We start from the raw sequence: 25496 nt of genomic DNA, 5'->3' as shown, positions 1-25496 counted from the left end.
TGGATCCGGTAATGGAAAAGATTGGTTCTTTATTGCTATCAAGAATGAATCTCCAAAACCTATCAATGATACAATTCATATTGAGGAGAAAGCTCTAGCTGCTAAAATTGAAGAGAAAGATGAATGGGTTATAGAAGTGGATACTCACATCACATGACCAGTGATAAGAGGAAATTCCTAACTCTGCAAGAATTTGATGGTAGACTCGTCAGATTTGGAGACAACAAGGCATGCAGGATCAAAGGAAAAAGAACAATATCCTTGGATGGTAAGAACAATACTGCCAATGTTTATTATGTTGAACGTTTGAAGCATAATCTTTTGAGTGTAGGACAAATGGTGGATAGAGGATTTCATTTGCAATTCAAAGATGGAAAATGCAAGATTATCAATAGATCTGGATTGGAAATTGCATCCGGAACTCAGGCCAAAGGAAATATCTTTCATTTGAACTCCAGTGAGAAGGCTTTCTTGATTGCTCAGATTGATGAAAGTTGGCTATGGCATAAAATGATGTTTCATGTAAATTTTGATTACATAGTGAAGATCAGTTGAACCAAGGCTGTCAGAGATTTGCCCAAGATCATCAAACCTCATAATCTGGTATCTAGAGAACGTCAAATGGGTAATAAAACTAGAACTTCTTTTAGAAGTATACATGATAGATCTAATGGAATTCTTGATCTTATTTATATTGATCTATGTGGTCTGGCAAGGACTAAAAGCTTTGAAGGTGATAGATACTTTATGTTGCTTATTGATGATTACTCTAGAATGACGTGGGTTGCATTTTTGAAAGAAAAATCAAAAGATCTTGAAAAATTCAAAATATTCAAAGCTATGGTTGAGACAAAAATATGATTGAAGATAAAATGCTTAAGATCAAATCAAGGCGGTGAATTTACATATGGTGAATTTAATAATTTCTATGAGAAACATGTAATTAGAAGACAATTGTCTGCACCTAGAACTCCACAACAGAATGGAATAGTGGAAAGGAAGAACATAACTATCTTAGATGCTACAAGGACAATGATGATGGAAGCCAAATTCCCTGATCTTTATTGGAGAGAAGTTGTCCATACTACAGTCTACACTTTCAACATAGTACACATAAAAGGTGATACCGGTAAGACTCCTTATGAATTATGGTTCGGTCATACTCCTAATGTTAGGTATTTAAAATTTTTTGGAAGTAAATGCTATATCAAAAGAGATGATGCATTAGGGAAATTTGATCCTAGATGTGATGAAGGAATATTCTTAGGATATTCTACTAAGAGCAAAGTATATAGATGTTATAACAAAAGATTGCGAAGGATAATGGAAAACATAAATGCTAGAGTGGTTGATTAAAGTAACAATCAGATCAGATCATATGACTATGGACCGAAAGATGAGATTGTTAGATTAGAATTGGTTTTGCAAGAATCAAATCATAGTGTTGATCCAGTTGCTCTGGTAACATCAAAAAATTCCACAGTAACGGTTGAAGAGAATAAAGAGTCAGAAAGTCAAGATAATCCAAAGACTCCCAGGTATGTAAGCTGAATCATTCTGAAGATCAGATCATTGGAGATAAGAGGAAAGGTGTGATGTCAAGAAGAAGGTTAGCTGCTGAAGAGGTATGTTTAATTTATCAAATTGATCTGGAATCATTTATTGAAGCATGTAATGATGAGAATTGGATGAAAGCAATGCAAGAGGAATTAAATCAGATAGAAAAGAATAATACATGGGAATTGGTTCTTAGGCCTAAAGATAAAAATGTTATTGGAACTAAATGGGTATTCAGAAATAAATTAAATAAAGAAGGTCAGGTTGTAAAAAACAAAGCTAGATTGGTTTGCAAAGGATACTCATAGCAAGAAGGAATTGATTATGACAAAACTTATGCTCCGGTTGCAAGGATTGAAGTGGTAAGACCATTTCTTGCCTATGCTGCATACAAGAACTACAAGGTATATCAAATGGATGTCAAATGTGCATTCCTAAATGGGGATCTTGAAGAAGAAGTCTACATTGAGCAGCCTGATGGATTTTCACTTTCAGAGGATAAGGACATGGTTTGTAGATTGAAGAAAGCTTTATATGGATTGAAATAAGCCCCTAGAGTCTGGTATGCTAGATTGGATAAATATCTTTTGAAGCTTGGATTTAGAAAAGGTAATGCTGATAGTAACTTATATTATAAGATTGAGCATGATGAGATACTGATCATTGAAGTCTTTGTTGATGATATCATTTTTGGAGGAGAAGAAAATCTATGCATGGCATTTGTTGATGACATGAAGAATGAATTTGAAATGTCTATGATTGGTGAAATGAAATTTTTCTTAGGTTTGCAGATCACTCATGCTGATAAAGGTAGTTTCATTTGTCAAACTAAATATGTGAAAAAATTGCTTAAGAAATTTGGACTTGAAAACTCAAAAGCAGTTGGAACCCCTATGATAACCGGTTGCAAACTGTCAAAGGAAAATGAATCTCCTAGAGTGAACTCATCTAGATACAAATCAATGATTGGTGGACTACTTTACTTAACTCAGACCAGACCAGATATAATATTCTGATCCAAGAGAAAGACATGACATTGTTGTTAAAACAATATTCAGATATTTAAAAGGAACAACAAATTATGGGTTATGGTATCTAAAGGATGATGATTTCAAATTATGTGCCTATACAAACTCAAATTGGGCAGGAGATATTGATGACCGTAATAGAACAATAGGTGGTGCATTCTTTCTTGGGAAGAAATTAGTCTCATGGCTTAGCAAGAAACAATCATGCACTTCATTATCTACTATTGAAGCTGAATTTGTAGCTGTTGCGACAAATTGTACTAAGATCTTATGGATGAAGCAAATGTTGAAGGATATAAGGGTAAATTATGATGAGCCTATTGTTATTCACTGTGATAATACATCTGCTATTGATATGTCAAAGAGTCTGGTATTTTATTCCAAATCAAAACACATATCTATAAGGTATAATTTATTGAAAGAAACGGTTGAAGCAAAGGAAGTCAGATTGGTATATGTGCCCACTAAGGAACAAATGATATTCTAACAAAACTATTTCCTAAAGATACTTTTGAATATCTCAAAGATCAATTGGGGGTCACCACCCCTCCAAAAGAGACTTAGAGATGCAAGAATGCATCAATCTGGTGAGCCTATCAGAAATATCTTTTGATCCGGGTTGATGGGATGGTGTTGCTGCTTAGGGGGAATAGTCATCTGTTGGCAGTATCAGCCCTTTGTCATTGATGTCAAAGGGAGAGAGTTGTTCATGTGAAAAATAGAAAATCATATTCCAGTTAGGGGGAGAGATATTGTATGAGGGAGAGATATTTTATTATTTCTTGGTGATTGTTGGGGAGATTGTTGGCATTACTTGGCACTTGGATGTTTTTCACATTAAGTGTTGCCATCAATGCCAAAGGGGGAGATTGTTGACAATATGCAGGAATCGATTATGTGTTGTCATTGATGTCAACACTGTCCCGGTTGGTTGCTGACTTGTTTCGGTTGGACATGGTTTTAGCTGAGGTTATCATAGATCCTACTTCGGTATGTTTAGATTGTTAGATTCAATTTTGAGAGGTTATTAGTGATGATTCTATGTTTGTCATATTCACTTGGTTCATGATTTGGTGCTCCAGAAGCTATTGATTATGTTCTAGTTTTCCAGTTGATATTCTTGGTCCTGGTTAACAATACCAGTTGGTGATATTTGATGAAATGGTTAAGTGGTTTTGATCTGGCTTCTAGAAATGGTTCTTAACATGATGAATGTGTTCTTGATCATGTCTCAAGTGTTTGGTGGGTTCGCATTGGCTGACGTGATGATTTGGTGATCCTATTTGGGTCCGGTTGGTTATTCTATCTTATTGACATTGAGGGTTTCTACCGGTTGGAGTAGCGTGTTGCAATTGGTCTTGGCGGAATTTCCGATGGATATAATTGTTTGGGAATTCAAATTAGGTCCATTCTATGTAATGTAAATCATAATATTGGTCTGGTGGTATCGTGTGATGTAATTTTTGTAATTATGATTTATGGGTTGAGGGTTTAACCGACCTTTCTATCAAGGTTGATGAATTGTATAAATAGGTGATATATTCATGTAATATGTATGGTAGAGGTTATGTTTACATTATCAGAGAGAGGTTTATGTGCGAACAAGGATATATCATTAAACGAAAGGTTGTGGAGAGTTTGGTATTGTAGGGCAGACATCTGTGATTAACTAGAATAGTAATCAAGCATTAGGAGATGCTATTTCCATAGTTCATTTCCTTTGGATTGTAGTCCGATGTTTATGTAAGTAAATGAGACTTCCCTTTTGTGTTGAGGAGTGTCCTCTAGGAAGTTGGCCTGATTGCAAGTGCAATCCCCATTGTAATATTTTCACATACTGCTGCAGAAGTATTATCTGATTGTGGGTAGGGTTTCCCACTGTGGTTTTTCCCTTAACCGAGTTTTCTACATCAAAAATATTGGTGTTATGTGTTGTGCGCTCTCATGCTTTATCTTTCACTATGATATTTTCATTTTGTTAGACAACTTAGATAATTAGAGGACAACTGAGAGAGGGGAGGGGGGTGAATAAGTTGTCAACAGATTATAGAACTTTAAGCATTCAAAACCTCATCACTAAAACACATAAACTTAATACTGGAAGGCATAAACCAAATATCAAAATAGCAGATATAATAATTAAGCATAAACATAAATCACATAACAATTACCATCCATCCATAACACATGACACCAAGATTTGTATGTGGAAAACTCGGTAAAGGGAAAAACCATGACGAAAAGCCTAACTAGAGTTAGATAATAATTTTTCAGTAGGTATATGATTACAAAATGAGGGGCCTGCACATGCAGGAAGGCTAACAGCCTAGAGCGCATTGCTCATCACAAAAAGAGCCTCACTGACTACAAAAGAAATCCAGACTACAATCCAGAAAGAGGAGTGAACTGCAAAGATAACATCTCCTATGCCTGAGTACAGTTTCGGTTAAGCTCAACACTGGAGGTCTTAAACCTCTCTTACAAACACAATTCGATCACCTATGATCGATCAAAACCATTGCATATAATTACAATATTCTTCGCACATAGATAATTGCATAACCATCCCATAACCATTACCATTGATCTACAAAGAGATCTTACATCATATATATACCAAACCGGGACCTAAACATTTAGGTTGACCACCTAAAATATAATACAATAATTCATTACATAAACCCATAATCCAATGATCATCCAAGTCAGCCTGGGACCAAAACAATATAATCCAATCCATAAATCCATCTAGTAATGCATTGGGAGCATCCACCAACACATTACATAAACCGATCCATAACCTAGATAACACCAGTCCCAAAATAGGTAGCCATAAACCAAATCCAATAACACCGATCAATAGGAACAGGAACAAGATAACCAATAGCATCCCAAAATCCATCTAGAAGCCACACCAACACCACTTATCAAGTGCATCAAAAGATCTTCAACAAAGCTTTGTCGGTAAAACCCTTATCGATGACCAAAAGGCTTACTAGAACAAATGATAGCATTAGAGTCATCAAATCCTAAACCAACTGATCGTGATACGCATTAGGATAGCATGAATGACAGATCTAAACCAATTCCACAAACCAAAGCGTACCGGAGCATGTCGGATCAATATCATAATCCAACCACTCTACCGGAACCAACTGTAAACTAGTAAACAACCAAAATAGCTAGTGTTGACATCAATGACAAAACATCAACGCAAGGCATAATCAATTCCTCCAAATTGCCAACAATCTCCCCCTTTGGCATTAATGACAACAGTAGATGTGAGAAACATCCAAGTGCCAAGAAATGCCAAACAACCAACAATCTCCTTAACAAAATGATATAGCAATGAAACTCTGAACCAAACTCCCCCTTTGAATGATGTCTATGTTAAGCTCTGATTTCTCCCCTAATGAATATATCTCTCCCTTATGTTTTTCCCTTATGTTTTTCACAAGAATATCTCTCCCCCTTTGACATCAATGCCAAAAATATGACATAAATATCAAAGATAAATCATAAATCCTTTGATTCCACACAACTGACTACTCCCTCAGAGTAGTAGCACCACCACATCAATCCGGAATGAATAGTATCTCTGATAATGCATACCGGACTGATGCTAATCAACATCACTTAGGTCTCTACCGGAGGGGTAGAAACCCCCAATCTGTCTCTGAAGTACTCAAATGATTCCTTAGGCAAAGGTTTAGTGAAAATGTCTACAATATGCTCTTTAGTGTTCACATAAACTAGTCTGACTTCATTTGCTTCCACCTTCTCCTTCAAAAATTTGTACTTGATAGATATGTGCTTTGTCTTAGAATGAAATACCAGATTCTTTGACATGTCAATAGCAATAGAGTTATCATAGTGAATAACTACCAGTTCATTACAATCAACCCTTATATCCTTCAACATTTGCTTCATCCATAGAACTTGTCTGCAATTAGCAGTAGCAACAACATACTCAACTTCAACAGTAGATAAGGAAGTACATGACTGCTTCTTGTTGATCCATGAAACAAGTTTCTTTCCAAGAAAGAAAGGTCCACCAGATGTGCTCTTACGGACATCAACATCTTCAACCCAATCTGCATCTGTATATGCACATAGTGTAAAGCCATGATTTTAAGGATACCACAAACCATATTCAGTTGTTCCCTACAAATACCTGAAAATCCTTTTCACCGCACTCTCATGATTCTCTCTAGGATCACTTTGATACCTTGATACAATACAAATTGCATTCATTATATCCGGTCTAGTCTGAGTCAAATATAACAAACATCCAATCATAGACTTGTACCTTGTAGGATTTACCAGAGAAGATACATCTTTCTTTGTCAATTTCTCACTTGTAACTATAGATGTACCAACCGGTTTAGAATTTTCCAAACCAAATTTATTCAACAACTCTCTAGCATACTTATCTTCAACTCCAAAAATGATATCATCAACAAAGACTTCAACGATCAATATGTCATCATTGGTGATCTTATAATATAAATTACTATCAACATTACCTTTAGTGAAACCAAGCTTCAAAAGATATTTATCCAACCTTGCATACCAAGTTCTAGGGGTTTGTTTCAATCCATATAAAGCTTTCTTTAACCTTCAAACCATGTTTCTGTCATTTGAAAGTGAAAATCCATCAGGTTTCTCAATATAAACTTCATCTTCAAGATCTCCATTCAGAAATGCACACTTGACATCCATCTGATAAACCTTGTAGTTCTTATGTGCAACATAGGCAAGAAATAATTTCGCAGCTTCAATCCTAGCTACCCGTGCAAAGGTTTCATCATAATCAATTCCTTCCTTCTAAAAATATCCTTTACAAACCAATCTAGCCTTATTCCTCACAACTTGTCCATCTTCATTCAATTTATTCCTAAAAACCCATTTAGTTCCAATAACATTCTTATTTTTAGGCTGAGGAAATAAAGTCCATGTGTTATTCTTTTCTATCTGATCTAATTCATATTCCATGGCTTTCATCCAACATTCATCTTTACATGTTTCAATTACTGATGTCGGTTCAACTTGAGAAATTAAATATACCTCATCAGCTGCCAACCTTCTTCTTGTCATCACTCCTTTGTTCTTGTCTCCAATGATCTAATCTTTTGAATGATTCAACCTTAAATACTTATGAGTCTTATGATTTTCTGTTCCTCTGCCCCGATCTTCAATTACTGTTGAATTTTCTTATACTGTCGGAGTAACTGGTTCAACATTCTGTTCCGATGTAGGTGCTATCGATTCAGTTGTGATCATTTCCACTGCTGGTTCTCTCTCATAAGTTCTGATTTGACTTCTGTTCTGCTCATCCACCTTGACATTAGTGTTCTTCACAATTCTCTGCAATCTTTTGTTATAACATCTATATGCTTTACTTTCATTAGAATAACCAAGAAATATTCCTTCATCACATCTAGGATCAAACTTTCCAATGTAATCATCTCTTTTGATATAGCATTTGCTACCAAAGATCCTGAAATACTTAACTATAGGTGTATGACCAAACCATAACTCATAAGGTGTCTTACCAATGTCTCCTTTGATATGAACTCTATTGAGTGTGTATACCACCGTGCTCACAACTTCTCTCCAATAGATATGAGGCAGATTAGCTTCCATCATCATGGTTCTAGCCGCATCCAAGATAGTTATGTTCTTCCTTTCCACAACTCCATTCTGCTGAGGTGTCTAGGGTGCAGATAACTGTCTCCTTATCCCATGCTTCTCACAATAACTGTTAAATTCTTCGGATGTGAATTCTCCACCTTGATTTGACCTTAAGCATTTAATCTTCAATTCCGTCCCTCTCTCAACTTTATCATTAAAGTTTTTAAACTTTTCAAAAGCCTCAAATTTCTCCCTTAGAAAAGTAACCCACATCATTCTAGAATAGTCATCAATGATTAGCATAAAATATCTATCACCCTAAAAACTTTTGATTCTTGCAGGACCACACAAATTAGTATGAATAAGATCAAGAACATCATTAGATTTGTCTTGTCTACTCTTAAAAGAAGTTCTGACTTATTTTCCCATTTGACATTCCTTACATACCAGATTATAAGGCTTCACAATCTTAGGTATATCTCTAACTGCCTTAGTAGAACTGGTCTTTACAATGCAATCAAAATTCACATGACACAACCTCTTATGCCATAGCCAATTCTCATCAATCTATGCAATCAAACATGTCTTCTCACTGGAGTTCAAATGAAAGATATTACCTTTAGTCTGAGTACTGGTTGCAATCTCCAATCCAGATCTGTTGATAATCTTGCATTTTCCATCCTTGAACTGTAATTGAAATCCCTTATCCACCAACTGTCCTACACTCAAAAGATTATGCCTTAAACCTTCAACATAATAGACACTATTAGTATTATGTTCACCATCCAATGATATAGTTTCTCTTCCCTTGATCATGCATGCTTTGTCATCTCCAAATCTAACCAGACCACCATCAAATTCTTGCAAAGATAGAAACTTCCTTTTATCTCCAGTCATATGATGTGAACATCCACTGTCAATCACCCATTCATCCTTGTCTTCAACTTTAGCAGCAAGGGCCTCCTCTTCAGGTACCGGATCATCTTCCTTGATAGCCAAGAATACCCATTCCTTTCCATCGCCGGATCCACTAGCAGAATCTTGTGCCGGTTCATCATCAAAATCAATCACACCTTCCTTATCAACATAGTAGCATGATTTGTCTTTGCTTCTCCTATACTTATGTTTGTTCTGATATTCATGGTTAGGCCTAAAAGATCTTCTAGCCCTTTCTTCAAATCTTGAATTCCTTTCAGGACATCTAGATGCAAAATGACCTATCTTATTACATGCAAAACATTTAAAAGGTGATTTGCCTTCATACTTACTTCTCGTCGGTCCTTTAGGTACTCTTCTAGCAAATAAGGCTTCAAGTTGCTCAAACTCTTCATCTTCTTTCTTCATATCCTCTAATTTGTCCGCATATAAGTCTCTCCAATCACTCTTTTCGGTAGATGATGTAGATGCATGAAAAGCAGGTTCAGATTTTGCAGCTCCAGAAGGTCCAAATTCCTCAAGTTGAAAAGCAGATAACTTTTCAGCTAAGGTATCCCTATTAACAAAGGTGTTTGCCATAGTTCTCAACTCATTAATTGTAGTAGCCTTCATCTTATAAGCTAGTGGCAAAGCTCTCAATACTTTACAAACTATTTCATCTTCGCTCAGAGATCCACCACAACATTGAATTCCCATGACAATTTCATTAACTCTTTCCATAAAAGCAGCAATCCTTTCATCTTCTTCCATCTTTAGGTTCTCATATCTCACCCAATAACCATCAAGTTTAGCACTTTTAATAGTAGGGTCACCTTCATTTAGAGTCTCCAATTTATCCCATATAGCTTTTGCAGTTGATTTGTCAGTTAGTCCTATTATTTGCTAATCAGAAAGTGCACACAAAAAGGCTTCTCTTGCTCTACAATCATTCTCAAGTTCTTTATCCAAGTTTGCTGGAGGAGGATTGCCAGATGCCAGATTAAAAGGAGCTACCCCTTTCTCAGTGATCTCCCAAGTTTCCTTCCCAAGACATCTCAGATGAGTCCCCATCCGAATCTTCCATACCCTGTAATTTGTTCCATCAAGCCTAGGAATTTCTCTCTAGAAAACAGTTGCAGATGAACTTGATGAACTTGAACTGTTAGATGCCATAGGATCTTCCTCAAGCGGTTAAGCTTCTGCAGAGAGGACCAGGCTCTGATACTAATTGTTAGACAAATCAGATAATCAGAGAACAACTGAGAGAGGGGGGGGGGGGGTAAATTTGTTGTCAACAGATTATAGAACTTTAAGCATTCAAAGCCTCATCACCGGAACACATAAACTCAATACCGGAAGGCATAAGCCAAATACTAGAATAGAATATATAGAAATTAAGCATAAACATAAATCACAAAACAATTACCATCCATCCATAACACATGACACAAATATTTGTACGTGAAAAACCCGGTAAAGGGAAAAACCACGGTGGGAAGCCTACCCACAATCAGATAATACTTCTGTAGTAAGTATGTGATTACAAAATGAGGGGCTTGCACATGCAGGAAGGCCAGCAACTTAGAGTGCACTGCTCATCACAAAAGGAGCCTCACTGACTACAAAAAAAATCCAGACTACAATCTGGAAAGAGGAGTGAACTGCAAAGATAACATCTCCTATGTCTGAGTACAATTTCGGTTAAGCTCAGTACGGAAGGACTTAAACCTCTCTTACAAACCGAATTCGATCACTTATGATTGACCAAAAACTTTGGATATGATTACAACATTATTCGCACATAGATAATCACATAACCATCCCATAACCATTACCATTGAGCTACAAAGAGATCTTACATCACATATATACCAACCCGGGACTTAAACAATTAGGTCGACCACCTAAAAGATAATACAATAATACATTACATAAACACACAATCCAATGATCATCCAAGTCGGCCTGGGACCAAAACAATATAATCCAATCCATAAATCCATCTGGTAACGCATCAGGAGCATCAACCAACACGTTACATAGACCGGTCCATAACCTAGATAACATTGGACCCAAAATAGGTCGCCATAAACCAAATCCAACAACACCGATCAATAGGAACATGAACAAGATAACCAACAACATCGTGAAATCCATCTAGAAGCCGCACCAACACCACTTATCAAGTGCATCAAAATATCTTCAACAAAGCTCTGTTGGTAAAACCCTTACCGGTGACCAAAAGGCTTACTAGAACAAATGATAGCATCAGAGTCATCAAATCCCGAACCAACTGATTGTGATACGCATCAAGATATCATGAATGACGGATCCAAACCAATTCCACAAACCAAAGCATACCAGACCAATATCATAATCCAACCACTCTACCAGAATCAACTGGAAACCGGTAAACAACCAAAACAACTAGTGTTGACATCAATGACAAAACATCAATGCAACACATAATCAATTCCTCCAAATTGCCAACACATTTTGCTCTGATAGAAGGTTTATAATCTGAAATAATTGTTTAACTTGTGGAAAACTGATTCACCCCCTCGCCCCCTCTCAGTTTTCTTCCGGTTCATTCTAACACAAAGTATGGTTGTGAAAACAAAATTTTAACACAATGTGCAAGCAAGCCCCATGAAAGATAGATAAATTTACTTGATTCTATCAAGGGCAAGACTATTGAAGGAACTGATTTTCCTCAACCCACAATTGTTTCCTTCACATAGTTGTAGCAAGTGTAGCCTTCTTCTTTCAAGCACAACCTACTGATTGCCTTCAATTCATAATGCAAAGAAGAATATGCCTCTTCACTAAGCTAATCTATAGCAGGAAGGTCATCCTCTAACAAATCAAACTAGAAAATGTGAAGCTCAAGCATATGGGAATCTTGAGTAGTCAGGTGATTATCAACTTCGAGAATGTATTGTTCCTCATCACCATCAAAAGATGTATGTTGGGCCTAAGTGAAACACTCAAAATCAAGCACACTATCATCAAGACTATAAGAAGTTGTGGCTTCATCATAAAGGAAAGTCTTGTTTTCGATTTCACTTGCCTTAGGGACAATAGGAAACCAACATAACTTGGTACCACTTATGTTGATTCAATCTTTAGCACAACCATTTTGATCATGAGATACTTTGGGTGAAGAACTACACTCTTCAAATTGTCTCTTAGTTTAAAAATCATCTTGGTAGTCTATTGTGAAACATATGTTGCAAAAATCAAATTGTGGGACACCTCCTCTTCCACATTCAACTTTGCAACAACACTTTTGTATGACCCTTTTGAAGCATATTGTGCATGAGGAAGACAACATGTTGCACACCAAACAAAGAGGTTCTCATATGCATCTATATGATCACCCACCTCGCAATCTTCAAGTGCCAATCCCTCATATTGAACATCGACAATTGCACAAACATCTATCTTTGCATTTTTATTCTCATATAAATAGTTGCACCTATGATATCCTCATGCAAATAATCATCAAAAACTTCAAAATACGGAAAAAGGGATAGAAAAGTTAAAAGATCAAACAAGAAAGTAGTTTTTTGTACATAATTTGTATCACCAACATGAGCATGTATTGTATAATTAACTTCTTAGTCTAATTCATTTGATAAATATTTTGCATGCATGTATTCCTCACTATTCAGACTATTGTAAAAAAATAGCAAGATCATACTCCTCATTTATAGACTAGATATCATTGTTAATCTCTTTATTACAATTACTGGCATATGACTAATCTAGTTGAAGGTAGGTCCACACAATATCATCTTCATTTGTATTGTTGTTATACAGTACATTGAAGCCTTCTTCCATCTACCTTGCAAACATAATCATCACTTGATATTGCACTTCTACTTGATGTCACCTCCCTATAATCATTCTCTTCAATAACCTAATCACCACCACCAACCTCTATTATTGAGGATAAAGATTGCAATCATATCCCTTATCAAACCATCAATAAAATCATGACACTTGTATTCATACTACATGCTTACCAAATTAAACTCTTCTTGTATTGAATTGTAACCTAGAGAAACATCATAGGCTCCAAGAAAAATATTAATAAAGGTAGGTATGTCAGGTTTGACATTTTTTAAGATCTTGGAAAGAGAAGAAATAAAATTGTGACTAGACTTTATACTAGACTCTCCCTCTTGCCATATAATGTTTTCCAAATCTTAAACAAGAGCAATAGGGCCCAAATGCAAAGCATGTTCCTCTTCAAATGTGGTCAAAGTTGATTCCACAAAGTAGAAGAGTGCTTAGGCAAACTCCAATACCAACTCTTTGCCTTTCCATCTAATGACCTAACAAATAATTTCATCCACATGTCTTCATCATTAAACTGATACTTATCCATCAAATATGAAAATACTCCAACTTGTGCATCCCCATCCTAATGATCATACCCATCAAACCTTGGTATCCATCTATAGATTAAAGATCTCATCAATTTCCTTTTATAATTGACCCAAGAAAGGTCAAGTTGCATATAAATGGGATCAAGTGGGACACTAGGATATGGAAAAAATTATTTTTGTGTAGCAATATGTGTTAATGCATGGTAGCTTATGCAAGATAAGATCTTCCTAACCTTCCTTGTTCTGTTATTTATCTACATGCTTCATGTTTGATTTATATTGCATATGATTATCGGATTGTACAAACATTGCTTATCATTATGCTATCGGGCTAACAACCCGATAGCATATTAATGTCAATTGTTAATTGGCATTAATATGCTATCGGGGTATTAACCCAATAGCATATTAAATGCTATAAGTTATCGGGTTAAATTCGCCGATACATACTTGCTATCGGACGCATAAACATTGGCACTGATTCACATATGTTATCGGGCTTAATTATATCGAGCATATTTGTTATCGGGTTTAATGAATAGACCGCTTCATTTGGCATTAACATTGGTTAACAAATGCACCGGTTGGATTATATTCATCGTGCACTTTGAATCATCGGTGTTTATATGAACCGATTCATTAAATTGATCAGTCATTATATTATGATATTACAATATGCTATTGGGGTTTTTGAACCGATAATCAGCATTGTGTTAATGGTATAATTGTAAAGGCACCGATCAATGGGTGCATTGATCGGTCATGCCTAAAAGGCATGACCGTCAATACACCAATTGATCGGTTGCCTAAATAATATATATGCCAACTGAATTCATTTGGAGAAGACATAGAAAATATTATATGATCTCTCTCCTTCAGACCTGCAAATAAAAATCAGAATTATTAGACATTGTCATAATTCCTCATATCCATATATAGCATTCATAGTTCATAACTTGTTCTTTAATTAAAATTGAAATAACTTTACATGGTATCAGAGCCAAGGTAATCGAATCTAAGGCTATTCAATTTTGATAAAATTCAAGGACTAAGTTACAAACTACATCACATTTCCATAATGGCCAACACTATCAGATTCGAAGATAGACTCGGAGGTAGCGAAGATTTTTCAGCTTGGAAGTTTAGAATCAAAATGATTTTAAGACAAAACAAAGTTGATTCATATGTCCAAATTGAAAGTGCACAACCAGAAGATGAAACCGAGAAATCCACATGGATCGAGGGAAATGATAAGGCTATTAAAATAATAGTGGATGGGTTAAGAAATAATATAATGCCCATCATTAGAAAGCAGGAGACAACTTATAAAATGTTCAAGGCACTTGAAAGGACATTTGAGATATCAAATGCAAGTCGTACTCTGGCATTAAAACGAGAGATCAACCATATCAATATGAACAAAGGGGAGACAATTAACTCCTACTTCATGAGGATATCAAGCCTAAGAGATGACCTAGCTTCCCTTGGATACGACATCCAAAGCAAAGAGTTAACACTCATTGCTCTAGATGGATTGCCTAGTGGATGGAACACATTCGTCCAAGGCATCAGTGCTAGGTCCAAATATCCTAAGTTTGAAAGACTAAGAGATGACTGTCTACAAGAAGAATTCTGATTGAACAAGGTAGGAATAAAACAGAAGAATATAGATGAAGACTTGCAAGTCCTAAATACAAACATCAATAAGAAGCACAAAAAGAAGCAATTCAGGAAAAGAAAAGCTAAACAAGGCAAGAACACTTCTAAGAAAGACCTATCACATGTTCAATGTTATAGGTGTGACAAATTCAGACACTATGTTGCAAGCTGTCCGGAGAAAGGGAAGCAAACCACATTTGCAAAAGTGAGGACATCTAGAAGAGAAAATGACTCCGAGAACTATGTCCGCTACTCAGCACTTACAAGCCATGCTTCAAACAAATCTAACTCATGGGTGATCGACAGTGGTTCATCCAGACACATCACTAGCTTTAGAGAAATACTAGACTTCATGATAGAGAAAGATGATGAGGAAGTAACCATCAGAGATGATTCTTCACATCCAATCAAAGGAATTGGAACCTGCACCATCAAACTGAAGACATGCATGTCACTACGACTTGAAGAAGTACTATATGTTCTAGGCATCAAAAGAAATCTAATCTCCATATCAACACTAGAAGATCAAGGATACAGAGTGACCTTCATGGAAAACAAGGTGTTGGCTTGGCCAAAGAGATCCTCCATCAAAGACGCTAAGGTCATTGGTCGAAGATAAGGCTATTTGTATGAGCTATGTACAGAGCCCAATCTAGCATTGATCCATGAAGCAACTTATGCAAATGAAGTATGGCACAGGAGATTAGGCTATCTGAATTATAGAGCTTTGTCAACCATGGGAAACCTTGTCACAGGTCTACCTAAGTTGAAACAATATCATTCAGAGGCATGCAAAGGGTGTGCCTTAGGTAAAAATACCAAAAATGCATTTCAGAATAGTACTAGGAAAACTAGCAAAGTTTTAGAGTTAATTCATTCTGATGTATGTGGACCTATGTCCGTACCCTCGCTAGGGGGATTTTTGTACTATGTAATTTTTGTTGATGACTACTCTAGGAAGACGTGGATCTACTTTCTAAAATGTAAAGAATCAGAAGAGATCCTAAGTAGGTTTAAAGAGTTTAAAACATTAACAGAAAATCTCTTTGAAAACAAAATTAAAACCTTAAGAACTGACAATGGGGGGGAATACACATCAGGACTATTTAAAGACTTTTGTAAAAATTCTGGGATTAAGAGGGAGTTGACAATACCTTATAATCCACAACAAAATGGAGTAGCTAAAAGGAAAAATAGGACCATAGTAGAAGCTACCAAAGCCATGATACTAGATCAAAATCTAAACTTGAACCTTTGGGCAGAAGCAACTAACACTGCTGTGTACATACAAAATAGATGTCCTCATTCACACCTTGAAGATAAAACTCCTGAGGAAGTCTTTACCAAGACAAAACCAGATATCAGCCATCTTAGGATATTTGGGTGTCCGGTCTATATTCATGTACCTAAAGAGAAAAGACTAAAACTAGAACCCTCTGGAAAAAGGGGAATACTTGTAGGATACAGTGAAACTTCTAAAGCCTACATAATCTATGTACAAGGGCAGAGAAATATTGAACTCAGTAGGGATGTAATCTTCGAAGAAGATTTAGCCTTCAAAAGGGCCAAAAATACAATAGAACCTGAAATTCATAATCCTACTCCTAACCTAGAAGAAGAACCTACTCCTGAGCTTCAGAGGGAGTATCTTGAGGAAACTATAAGTGAAACACAAGACCCACCTATAGATAATCGCAAGAAAAGACCATTATGGGCCACCAAAACTATAGCAGAAGTTCAGAAGTTCGTTGCTCCTTCAGGAACCTTTAGGGAAAACAAGAGGCCTAATAAATTCACCAACTATGTTGCACTTATGAATGATCTCTCTAAAGCTGAACCTAACAATGTTTCAGATGCACTCAAACATCAAGTATGGATAGATGCCATGACTGAAGAATATCAGTCCATTATGAAGAATGATGTTTGGGAGATTGTTCCTAGGCCAACCAAGAAGTCTGTTGTGTCTTCTAAATGGTTGTTTAAAATCAAGCATGCTGCAGATGGTAGTATTGAAAAACACAAGGCCAGATTTGTAGCTAGAGGGTTCTCACAAAAGGAAGGAATAGATTACGAAAAAACATTTGCACCTATTGCCAGGTACACATCAGTAAGAGCTGTCCTAGCCATTACAGTAGCAAAGGGGTGGAAGGTACATTAGATGGATGTTAAGACAACATTCCTAAATGGCGAGATCATGGAAGAAGTCTACTTAGAGCAACCTAAAGGGTTTGAAATTCATGATGCAAAGTCTCATGTGTGTAGACTCAAGAAAGCTCTTTATGGGCTCAAACAGGCTCCCAGAGTTTGGTATGAAAGAATTGACACCTATCTCTCAAAGCTGGGTTTCTCTAAGAATGATGCAGATCCTAATCTCTACCTCAAAAGAAATAAAGGTGATATGTTAATATTAATTTTATATGTTGATGACTTATTAATTACAGGAGATGATCACCTAATAGATCAATGCAAGAAAGATCTATCCACAGAATTTGATATGAAAGACTTGGGGCTTCTTCATTACTTCCTAGGGTTGGAAGTATGGCAGAATTTTGATAATATTGTACTGAACCAAGGGAAGTACACCTTGGACATATTGACAAGATTTGGAATGCTAAACTACAGACCCATGACCTCTCCCATGGAAACCAACTTCCATAAACTTAAAGAAGCAGCAGCAGAATCAAGACCTACTAACCCCACTCAATACAGGCAGATGATTGGGTCCCTGATGTATCTAGTAAATACAAGGCCAGATATCTGCTATGCTGTTAATGCCTTAAGTCAGTTCATGTGTGAACCTAAGGAGATACACCTGGTTGCAGTAAAGCATATAATGAGATATCTACAGGGTACCCTAAAGCTTGGTCTTAAATATGAAAAGGTTGACATAGATCTACATGGATTTACAGATTCAGATTGGGCTGGCAGTTTAGGGTCAGCCATGATATCCTGGATCAGCAGAAAACAATCTTCAGTAGCTCAGAGTTCCACAGAGGCTGAATATATTGCAGCTTCAATGGCTGCTCGAGAAGCAGTATGGCTAAGGAAATTGCTCGTGGGATTATTTGAAGAACCTACGAAACCTACAGTCATTCAGTGTGATAATCAAAGTTGTATAAAACTCTCTGTAAATCCAGTATTTCATGACAGGTCCAAACATATTGAGATTCCATATCACTATGTACGAGATATGGTTGACAGGAATGTGATAAAGTTAGAATATGTGTGTACAGGAGATCATACTGTAGATATTCTGACCAAACCACTTTCCAGAGTGAAGGTTGATCACTTCAGAAAGGGTTTAGGTATGATAGAAAGGTAATCTGCTTTGTAATTTATACTTACATATATTTAAGATGTTTAAGGTGTAAACTTCTTTTTGGACTATCTCTTGGCTTCTTGCCACCTGTGTTCATATCTAAGAGGTGACGATCTCTCAGATATTGAACACTTGTATGTAGACATCATAAGGTGACGATCTTATGATAGTCAACCAGTAATCATGTTGGATCACTGGTAAGTCATGGATGTGCCATGACTATGTTGTGATACAACATTTGTACTGGTAAGTCATGGATGTGCCATGACTATGTTGTGATACAACATTTGTACAAATGTTATTGCATTATCACAACTTGGATATGATGAGAACTTAAGCACTTCTCATATGGTTATCCTTGTATTGTGTGTTAGGCAATACTGATATCATGTGTAGGTGATATCTCAACCATTGATCATGTTGGATCTCTGGTAAGTTATGGATGTGCCATGACTATGTTGTGATAAACATTTATAAATGTTATTGCACTTATCACAACTTGGATATGATGAGAAACTAACCTTTCTCATAGACTTATCCTTAAGTATTGCGTGTTAGGCAATACTGATATCATGTGTTAGGTGATATCTTGATGAATCTTACAGATCACATGTTTTGGTGATTTCTCACATGGTCAGGTGATGATTCTCTTACTTTTATCACATGTTAAAATAATACTTTATGTCACATGCTCAAGTGACGTTCTTCTATTTTGTATCATATGTCTTGATGGTACTTCTCATGTATAAATGATTTTTGCCGACTGACATTATCTTAGTTATGAAAAGGAAATCAGATGCAGGTTGCCTTATCTTCCAAAGCTAAGAGGGAGTGTTAATGCATGGTAGCTTATGCAAGATAAGATCTTCCTAACCTTGCTTGTTCTGTTATTTATCTACATGCTTCATGTCTGATTTATATTGCATATGATTATCGGATTGTACAAACATTGCTTATCATTATGCTATCGGGCTAACAACCCGATAGCATATTAATGTCAATTGTTAATTGGCATTAATATGCTATCGAGGTATTAACCCAATAGCATATTAAATGCTATAAGTTATCGGGTTAAATTCGCCGATACATACTTGCTATTGGATGCATAAACATTGGCACCGATTCACATCTGTTATCGGGCTTAATTATATCGAGCATATTTGTTATCGGGTTTAATGAATAGACCACTTCATTTGGTATTAACATTGGTTAACAAATGCACCGATTGGATTATATTCATCGTGCACTTTGAATCATCGGTGTTTATATGAACCGATTCATTAAATTGATCAGTCATTATATTATGATATTACAATATGCTATCGGGGTTTTTGAACCGATAATCAGCATTGTGTTAATGGTATAATTGTAAAGGCACCGATCAATGGGTGCATTGATCGGTCATGCCTAAAAGGCATGACCGGTCAATACATCAATTGATCGGTTGCCTAAATAATATATATGCCAATTGAATTCATTTGGAGAAGACATAGAAAATATTAAATGATCTCTCTCCTTCAGACCTGCAGATAAAAATCAGAATTATTAGACATTGACATAATTCCTCATATCCATATATAGCATTCATAGTTCATAACTTGTTCTTTAATTAAAATTGAAATAACTTTACAATATGGTGTATTTGTGATTGTAGAGCCTGGACTCTTTTTTCACATTCCACTTTTGACTCAAGAAGCTTGTCCATCCTCATCTTCTTTTAAGTATAGATGCATGTATATTTGAATGTGACTTTCTTGTACTGAGTTGTATGAATAATATAGTGATTAATCCTCATAATATTCCTAGACATGCATCCTATAATAGCCCCTAAGGTTTGAATTATATGTTATATTTGACAAGGTATCCATAGGGTATATGCATCTATTCCAGCTATCCATGGTTGGTTACATTTACTTATGCAAGGTAAAAAAGAGAGGTGAAAGAAAATTGTTTCTTCACCAAGAAAGAAACCATGCTTTAGATTGGAAGAAAATGGGGAACCTTTAAACCAATTGTGGCCACTTGATATGTGTCCATAAAACATAACTAATAGGAGCAAAAAACTTTGTCTTGTGATAGTAGAGTTGTCATCTCACTAATGTGAGAAAATTAGTGAAGCACATGAGACTCCAAGGCACAAATCCAATTCTAGGTAGCATCCACTAGTAGAGTCCTCAAATTAGTATCAACCCATTAGTTGTCATCTTCAATTGGTAGCCCACCAACCTATGCCGACAAGTCTATTTCCCCAACAACGATGCCATTCTATTGGGTCCCAAAATTATTGATCCACTTCCTAAACCAAATCTCACTCACAAGGCTAGGGTTGTCATCATGCAAATGAAATTAATTCATCAATAGACACTAGAAGGTTTAAGGCCAACTCTACAAGAGTGAATTATATCTCCTATGCTTTGACATCAACTTAGATTTGGGAAGGTATTGAATCACATCAAATAAATAATAATAAAATAATGATAGACAAACGCTTTGATGTCAGTCCCAAAGACTATCACCGAATCGAGGACAATTGGCTATCTCAAAACCCCTATATATTTGATAGAACTGTGCAAGAATGACCTACATAAAAATATACCTTTGGAGTGTTCACTTAAGAATAAATAATACCACAAGTTCATGATTGCACACAACTACTCCTACTCCTACACTATTGATCTATGTCTATTTGATGGTGTGAGATTGGTGCATATCTATTGGGCAACAAAGTCATAACACATTAATAAGAAACAAATTGAAATGAAAGAACATGAGAATGCATTAGTAGTATATTCAAGAAGATTTCTTGGTCATAGCTAGGGATGTTCCTTTGCGACATTGTTGACATGTGAATGTAATTTTGAGTTAGAGAAGTGTAACAACACGTGGAAAATGTTGCAAGCGTTGTAATAATATTTCTCATGTTATATATAGATGCATGCAATTATATCATTGATTACTAAGTATGTTTTGTTACCAAATATTATGATCTCTGTTGTATGAAAATACATGGCCTTGTGTTCTTTTATTTTAGTCCGTTCCTTCTCAATGTGCTATGACTTTGTTGTGCGATAGATAGATAATGGTTTGAAACCATTCACCAATCTCAAACCATTAAACAAACATAATTTAATAGTGTAGGAGTGAGAGTAGTTGCGTGCAATCATGAGCTCATGATATAATCATGAATTTATTCTAGTGAACACTCAATAAATATATTTTATGTGGATCATGCTTGCACAATTGTATCATCTATATAGGGGTTTTGAGGTAGCCGATTGTTCTTAGTTTCAGTGATAGTCTTTGGGACCAAGATAGAAAGTTGGGTTTGGCTATCATTATTTTATTATTGGTCATTTGATTTGATTTCAATACTTGTTAAGGTATACCCCTAAGAATATCCTCCCAAGTCTAAGATGAGCTCTAATTGTAGAAGATATAACCCACTCCCATAGTGTTGGCCTTCAACCCTCCATAGTCTATTGATAAACTAATTTCACTTACGTGATGGCAACTTTGGTCTTGTGGGTGAGATATGGTTCTAGGAAGTAGACCAACTATTTTAGAACCCAACAAAATGAATTAGAATCACATTAATGGCTACCCTATAACTTGGTGTCTGGGGACCACAACCAAACAATTCCCTTCGCTAATGAAAAAAGATTTCACAACATATACCTTTGGATGGGCCAAACCCTAATTGCTGTACTATAGCACAACCAAAATCTATAATTAATGATAAATCCCAGACAAAATGGGCAAATTCCAAATTGATGGAGGACATCTGCATTCAATTCTTGTATATAGGAAAAATAATACCATAAATGCTAGTAGGAAGATAGATGGAAAAGAAGCATGCAACTAAAACCAAGAACAATTCATTTTTTACTCTATTAGACTATTAAATGATTTGTTATAAAAAACTTGGATCCCCATAAAAAGGAACAAGGAAGTTGTCGACGACGGAGACAATTATTTTCCATACAAAATAACCCCTGATCAAAAACACAAAATTTACAAATCACAATGGATTTTAATTTTATTTCTATTGGTTCGATCCTCTTAATCTGCTTTCTCAATACTGTAAAAATACAAAAAATCCGCTGAAAAACAATTATGTTATGCAAATTTATGTTTTTGATAAATACTGTTTTGTATAGAAAATAATCATCCCCTTTGAAGATCAGGCCTTAATCCACTCCTGACATGGATACCAACTCGATCAAATCACCAACAAAAACATCAACAAGGAGAAAGGAAAGAAATGATTGGAAATTCAGGAGTTTAGGGTAACTTAGAATGAAAGTCGAGAAATGAATTCCCCAAGGACTTAGAAAAATCTTAAAAAGGGATAAAAGAAGCATCGGGAGTTGAGGTTTAGGAATAATGCTTACCCGGAAACTGGAATAAGGCATGTGAACTGTTTGACAGAATGCCTCAAAGAAATGCGCTCTCATGGAATGCCCTGATTGCTGGATATTCAGCGAAAGGATTTGTTGAAAAGGCTTTAGAGCCAGACTCTACAACCTTAGACTGCATCCTCAGGAGCTTTGGAACAGGGTATGAACATCTATCAAAACATAAAGGATAGAGAACTTTTGTCAGATGATGTAGTTGTAATCACTCTGGTAGACGTGTACGCAAAATATGGAAGCATAGAGAAGGCACGTGAACTGTTTGACATAATACCTCAAAGAAATGTGTTCTCATGGAATACCCCGATTGCTGGATATTCAAAAAATGGATTTGTTGAAAAGGCTTTAGAACCAAACTCTACAACCTTTGCTCGTATCCTCGCAGCCTGTGTATGGACATCCATCAAAGCACAAAGGATAGAGAAATTTTGTCAGATGATGTAGTTGCAATCGCTCTGGTATACATGTATGCAAAATGTGGAAGCATAGAGAAGGCACGTAAACTGTTTGACAGAATGCCTCAAAGAAATGTCGTTCTCGTGGAATGCCCTGATTGTTGGATATTCACAAAATGGATTTGTTGAAAAGGCTTTCGAACCAGACTCTACAACCTTGGTCAGCGTCCTCGCAGCCTGTGCCAAATGGGAGCTTTGGAACAGGGTATGGACAGACATCCGTCAAAGCATGAAGGATAGAGGAATTGTGTCAGATGTTGTCGTTGCAACCGCTCTGGTGCGTGTATGCAAAATGTGGAAGAATAGAGAAGGTACGCGAACTGTTTGACAGAATGCCTCAAAGAAATTGAGTCTCAAGGAATGCCGTGATTACAGGATATGAACAAAATGCATTCATTGTCAAAGATTAAGAAACTTTCAAACAAATGAAATTGGTAGTTGTAAAGCCAGGAATCTCCCCGCCTCTGCCAAAATGGGAGCTTTGGAACACAGCCCATCAAAGCTTAATGGAAGGGGATTTTGTCAAAATATTATAACTAAATAAAAATCACCTGTAAATATCATTAGGACATCCCAAAATAAAGGTCACCCGTAGTAAATCTAGCGTTCAAACACAGGTCAGAAGGAAATAAATGATAGGAATGAAGGTAAGACAAAAATTTGATCTTCATTTAAGTTTATTAAATATTAAAATAACTGATAGAGGGGTGAATTCAATAAGGTCATCACTCAAGCAGAAATTAGTATCCCAATTTTACTTTTTTTCAAATTCAGGAAAAACAGAGAATCATTCAAAATAAATCTTAACAAAACTGAACAGATTAATTATAATATAATTTTTTAATTGTTTTGTAAATTTTTCTTTATCATTTCGAATCACATTCTATGATCTATCTTCTCTTATGTATTTATTCTGATAATGATCCCTGCCATTAATACAAATTCACACTATCTAATTCAGAAAGATTCAAACTACCACTACCACTATAACAGTAACAAAAAAAACCACAAAATTAGATATAAAAAACTTTTGATATTCAAATTCAAACTCATAACATGAATTTCACTGTCTGATCACAAATAATTTTTTTTTGACCAAATTTGAATAACCCAAAACAGAGGCAAGCTTGACAAGTCCAACTCAAGTAATCTTCTTCATTTCACTTCTAAATTATATATGATTCGAAGTCTATGGAAGTTGAGAAGGATTTTGTTTTAATAGACGAGAAAAAAGTTTCGAAACCCACCTGAATCTAACTGAGCTGCAGACGGGCCCGGAATCAGCATAAGATAAATCAGCATCAACTGACAGATCGCAAAAAAAACGTTCAGTCTAGTACTGAAGGACATTTTCTCGGCAGAAAATTTAACTGAATTTTAAGCTTTCTGTTTACTAACGTGAAATTCTCTGAGACTGTGTCAGTGCGAGTTCTTGATAGCGTCTATAGGATTAAATAACGTGCAGCTTGCGTGGAAATAAACGGCTGGAGATTCCATAGTAAGGATGGTAGAAAGTAGTCGATTTGGAAATCAACATAAGAAAACAAAAAAATTGGGCCCACCTTAATCATTCAGTCAAGAATCAATAATAATTTCTGTCTGTACATCAGAAAGAATTGAAAATAAGCCGTTGTCAATCCAGAGCACATTGAATGCATTTTTTTATTAGATTCTGTTGGGGTAGAAATATTATTAATACATTTTTTTTTCATTCAATTTTTACTCGTGTTTGAATTATTTATCCAATCTATTGGATGTATATATTTTTAGAAATAAGATATCATATTTGTTCATTATTTTCACTTAAAAAATAATTATATTATAATTAATATTAAATTATTACTAAAATATAATTATATAATTATATTTTAATATATTTTTATTAGTATATTATTATCTTTTTATCTCTATTAAACTATTTGAAAAAGGAAAAACTTTTAGGAAAAATTATTGTATTATTATATTATTATATTTTTATTAAAATCTTGACCAAAGAAAAAAGTCTATTAAGACTACATTATTATTATATTATCATATCACTATATATTTATTTTATATTCATTCTTATCTTTATCTTTGAGAAAAAAAGTGGATTTAATGTAGGGGCACTTTCAATCCTTATA

General features: G+C 35.5%; 1 protein-coding gene across 1 annotated transcript in view; it reads right to left on the bottom strand.

Moving 5' to 3' along the window:
- Positions 1–24829, bottom strand: part of LOC131071973 (GPI-anchored protein LLG1) — a 55444-nt gene extending 30615 nt beyond the window's left edge. The window contains exon 1 of the mRNA XM_058007966.1: positions 24621–24829. Within this exon, the coding sequence (XP_057863949.1) occupies positions 24621–24723 (103 nt within the window). The 5' untranslated portion in view covers positions 24724–24829. The remainder of the gene's footprint in view (positions 1–24620) is intronic.
- Between the last annotated feature and the right edge of the window lie 667 nt (positions 24830–25496).

Source organism: Cryptomeria japonica, chromosome 1 (genome assembly GCF_030272615.1).
Source record: "Cryptomeria japonica chromosome 1, Sugi_1.0, whole genome shotgun sequence".
In the NCBI taxonomy this organism is placed as follows: Eukaryota; Viridiplantae; Streptophyta; class Pinopsida; order Cupressales; family Cupressaceae; genus Cryptomeria; species Cryptomeria japonica.
Note: the sequence above shows the minus strand (reverse complement) of the source record. Positions and strands in the feature narration are given on the sequence as shown.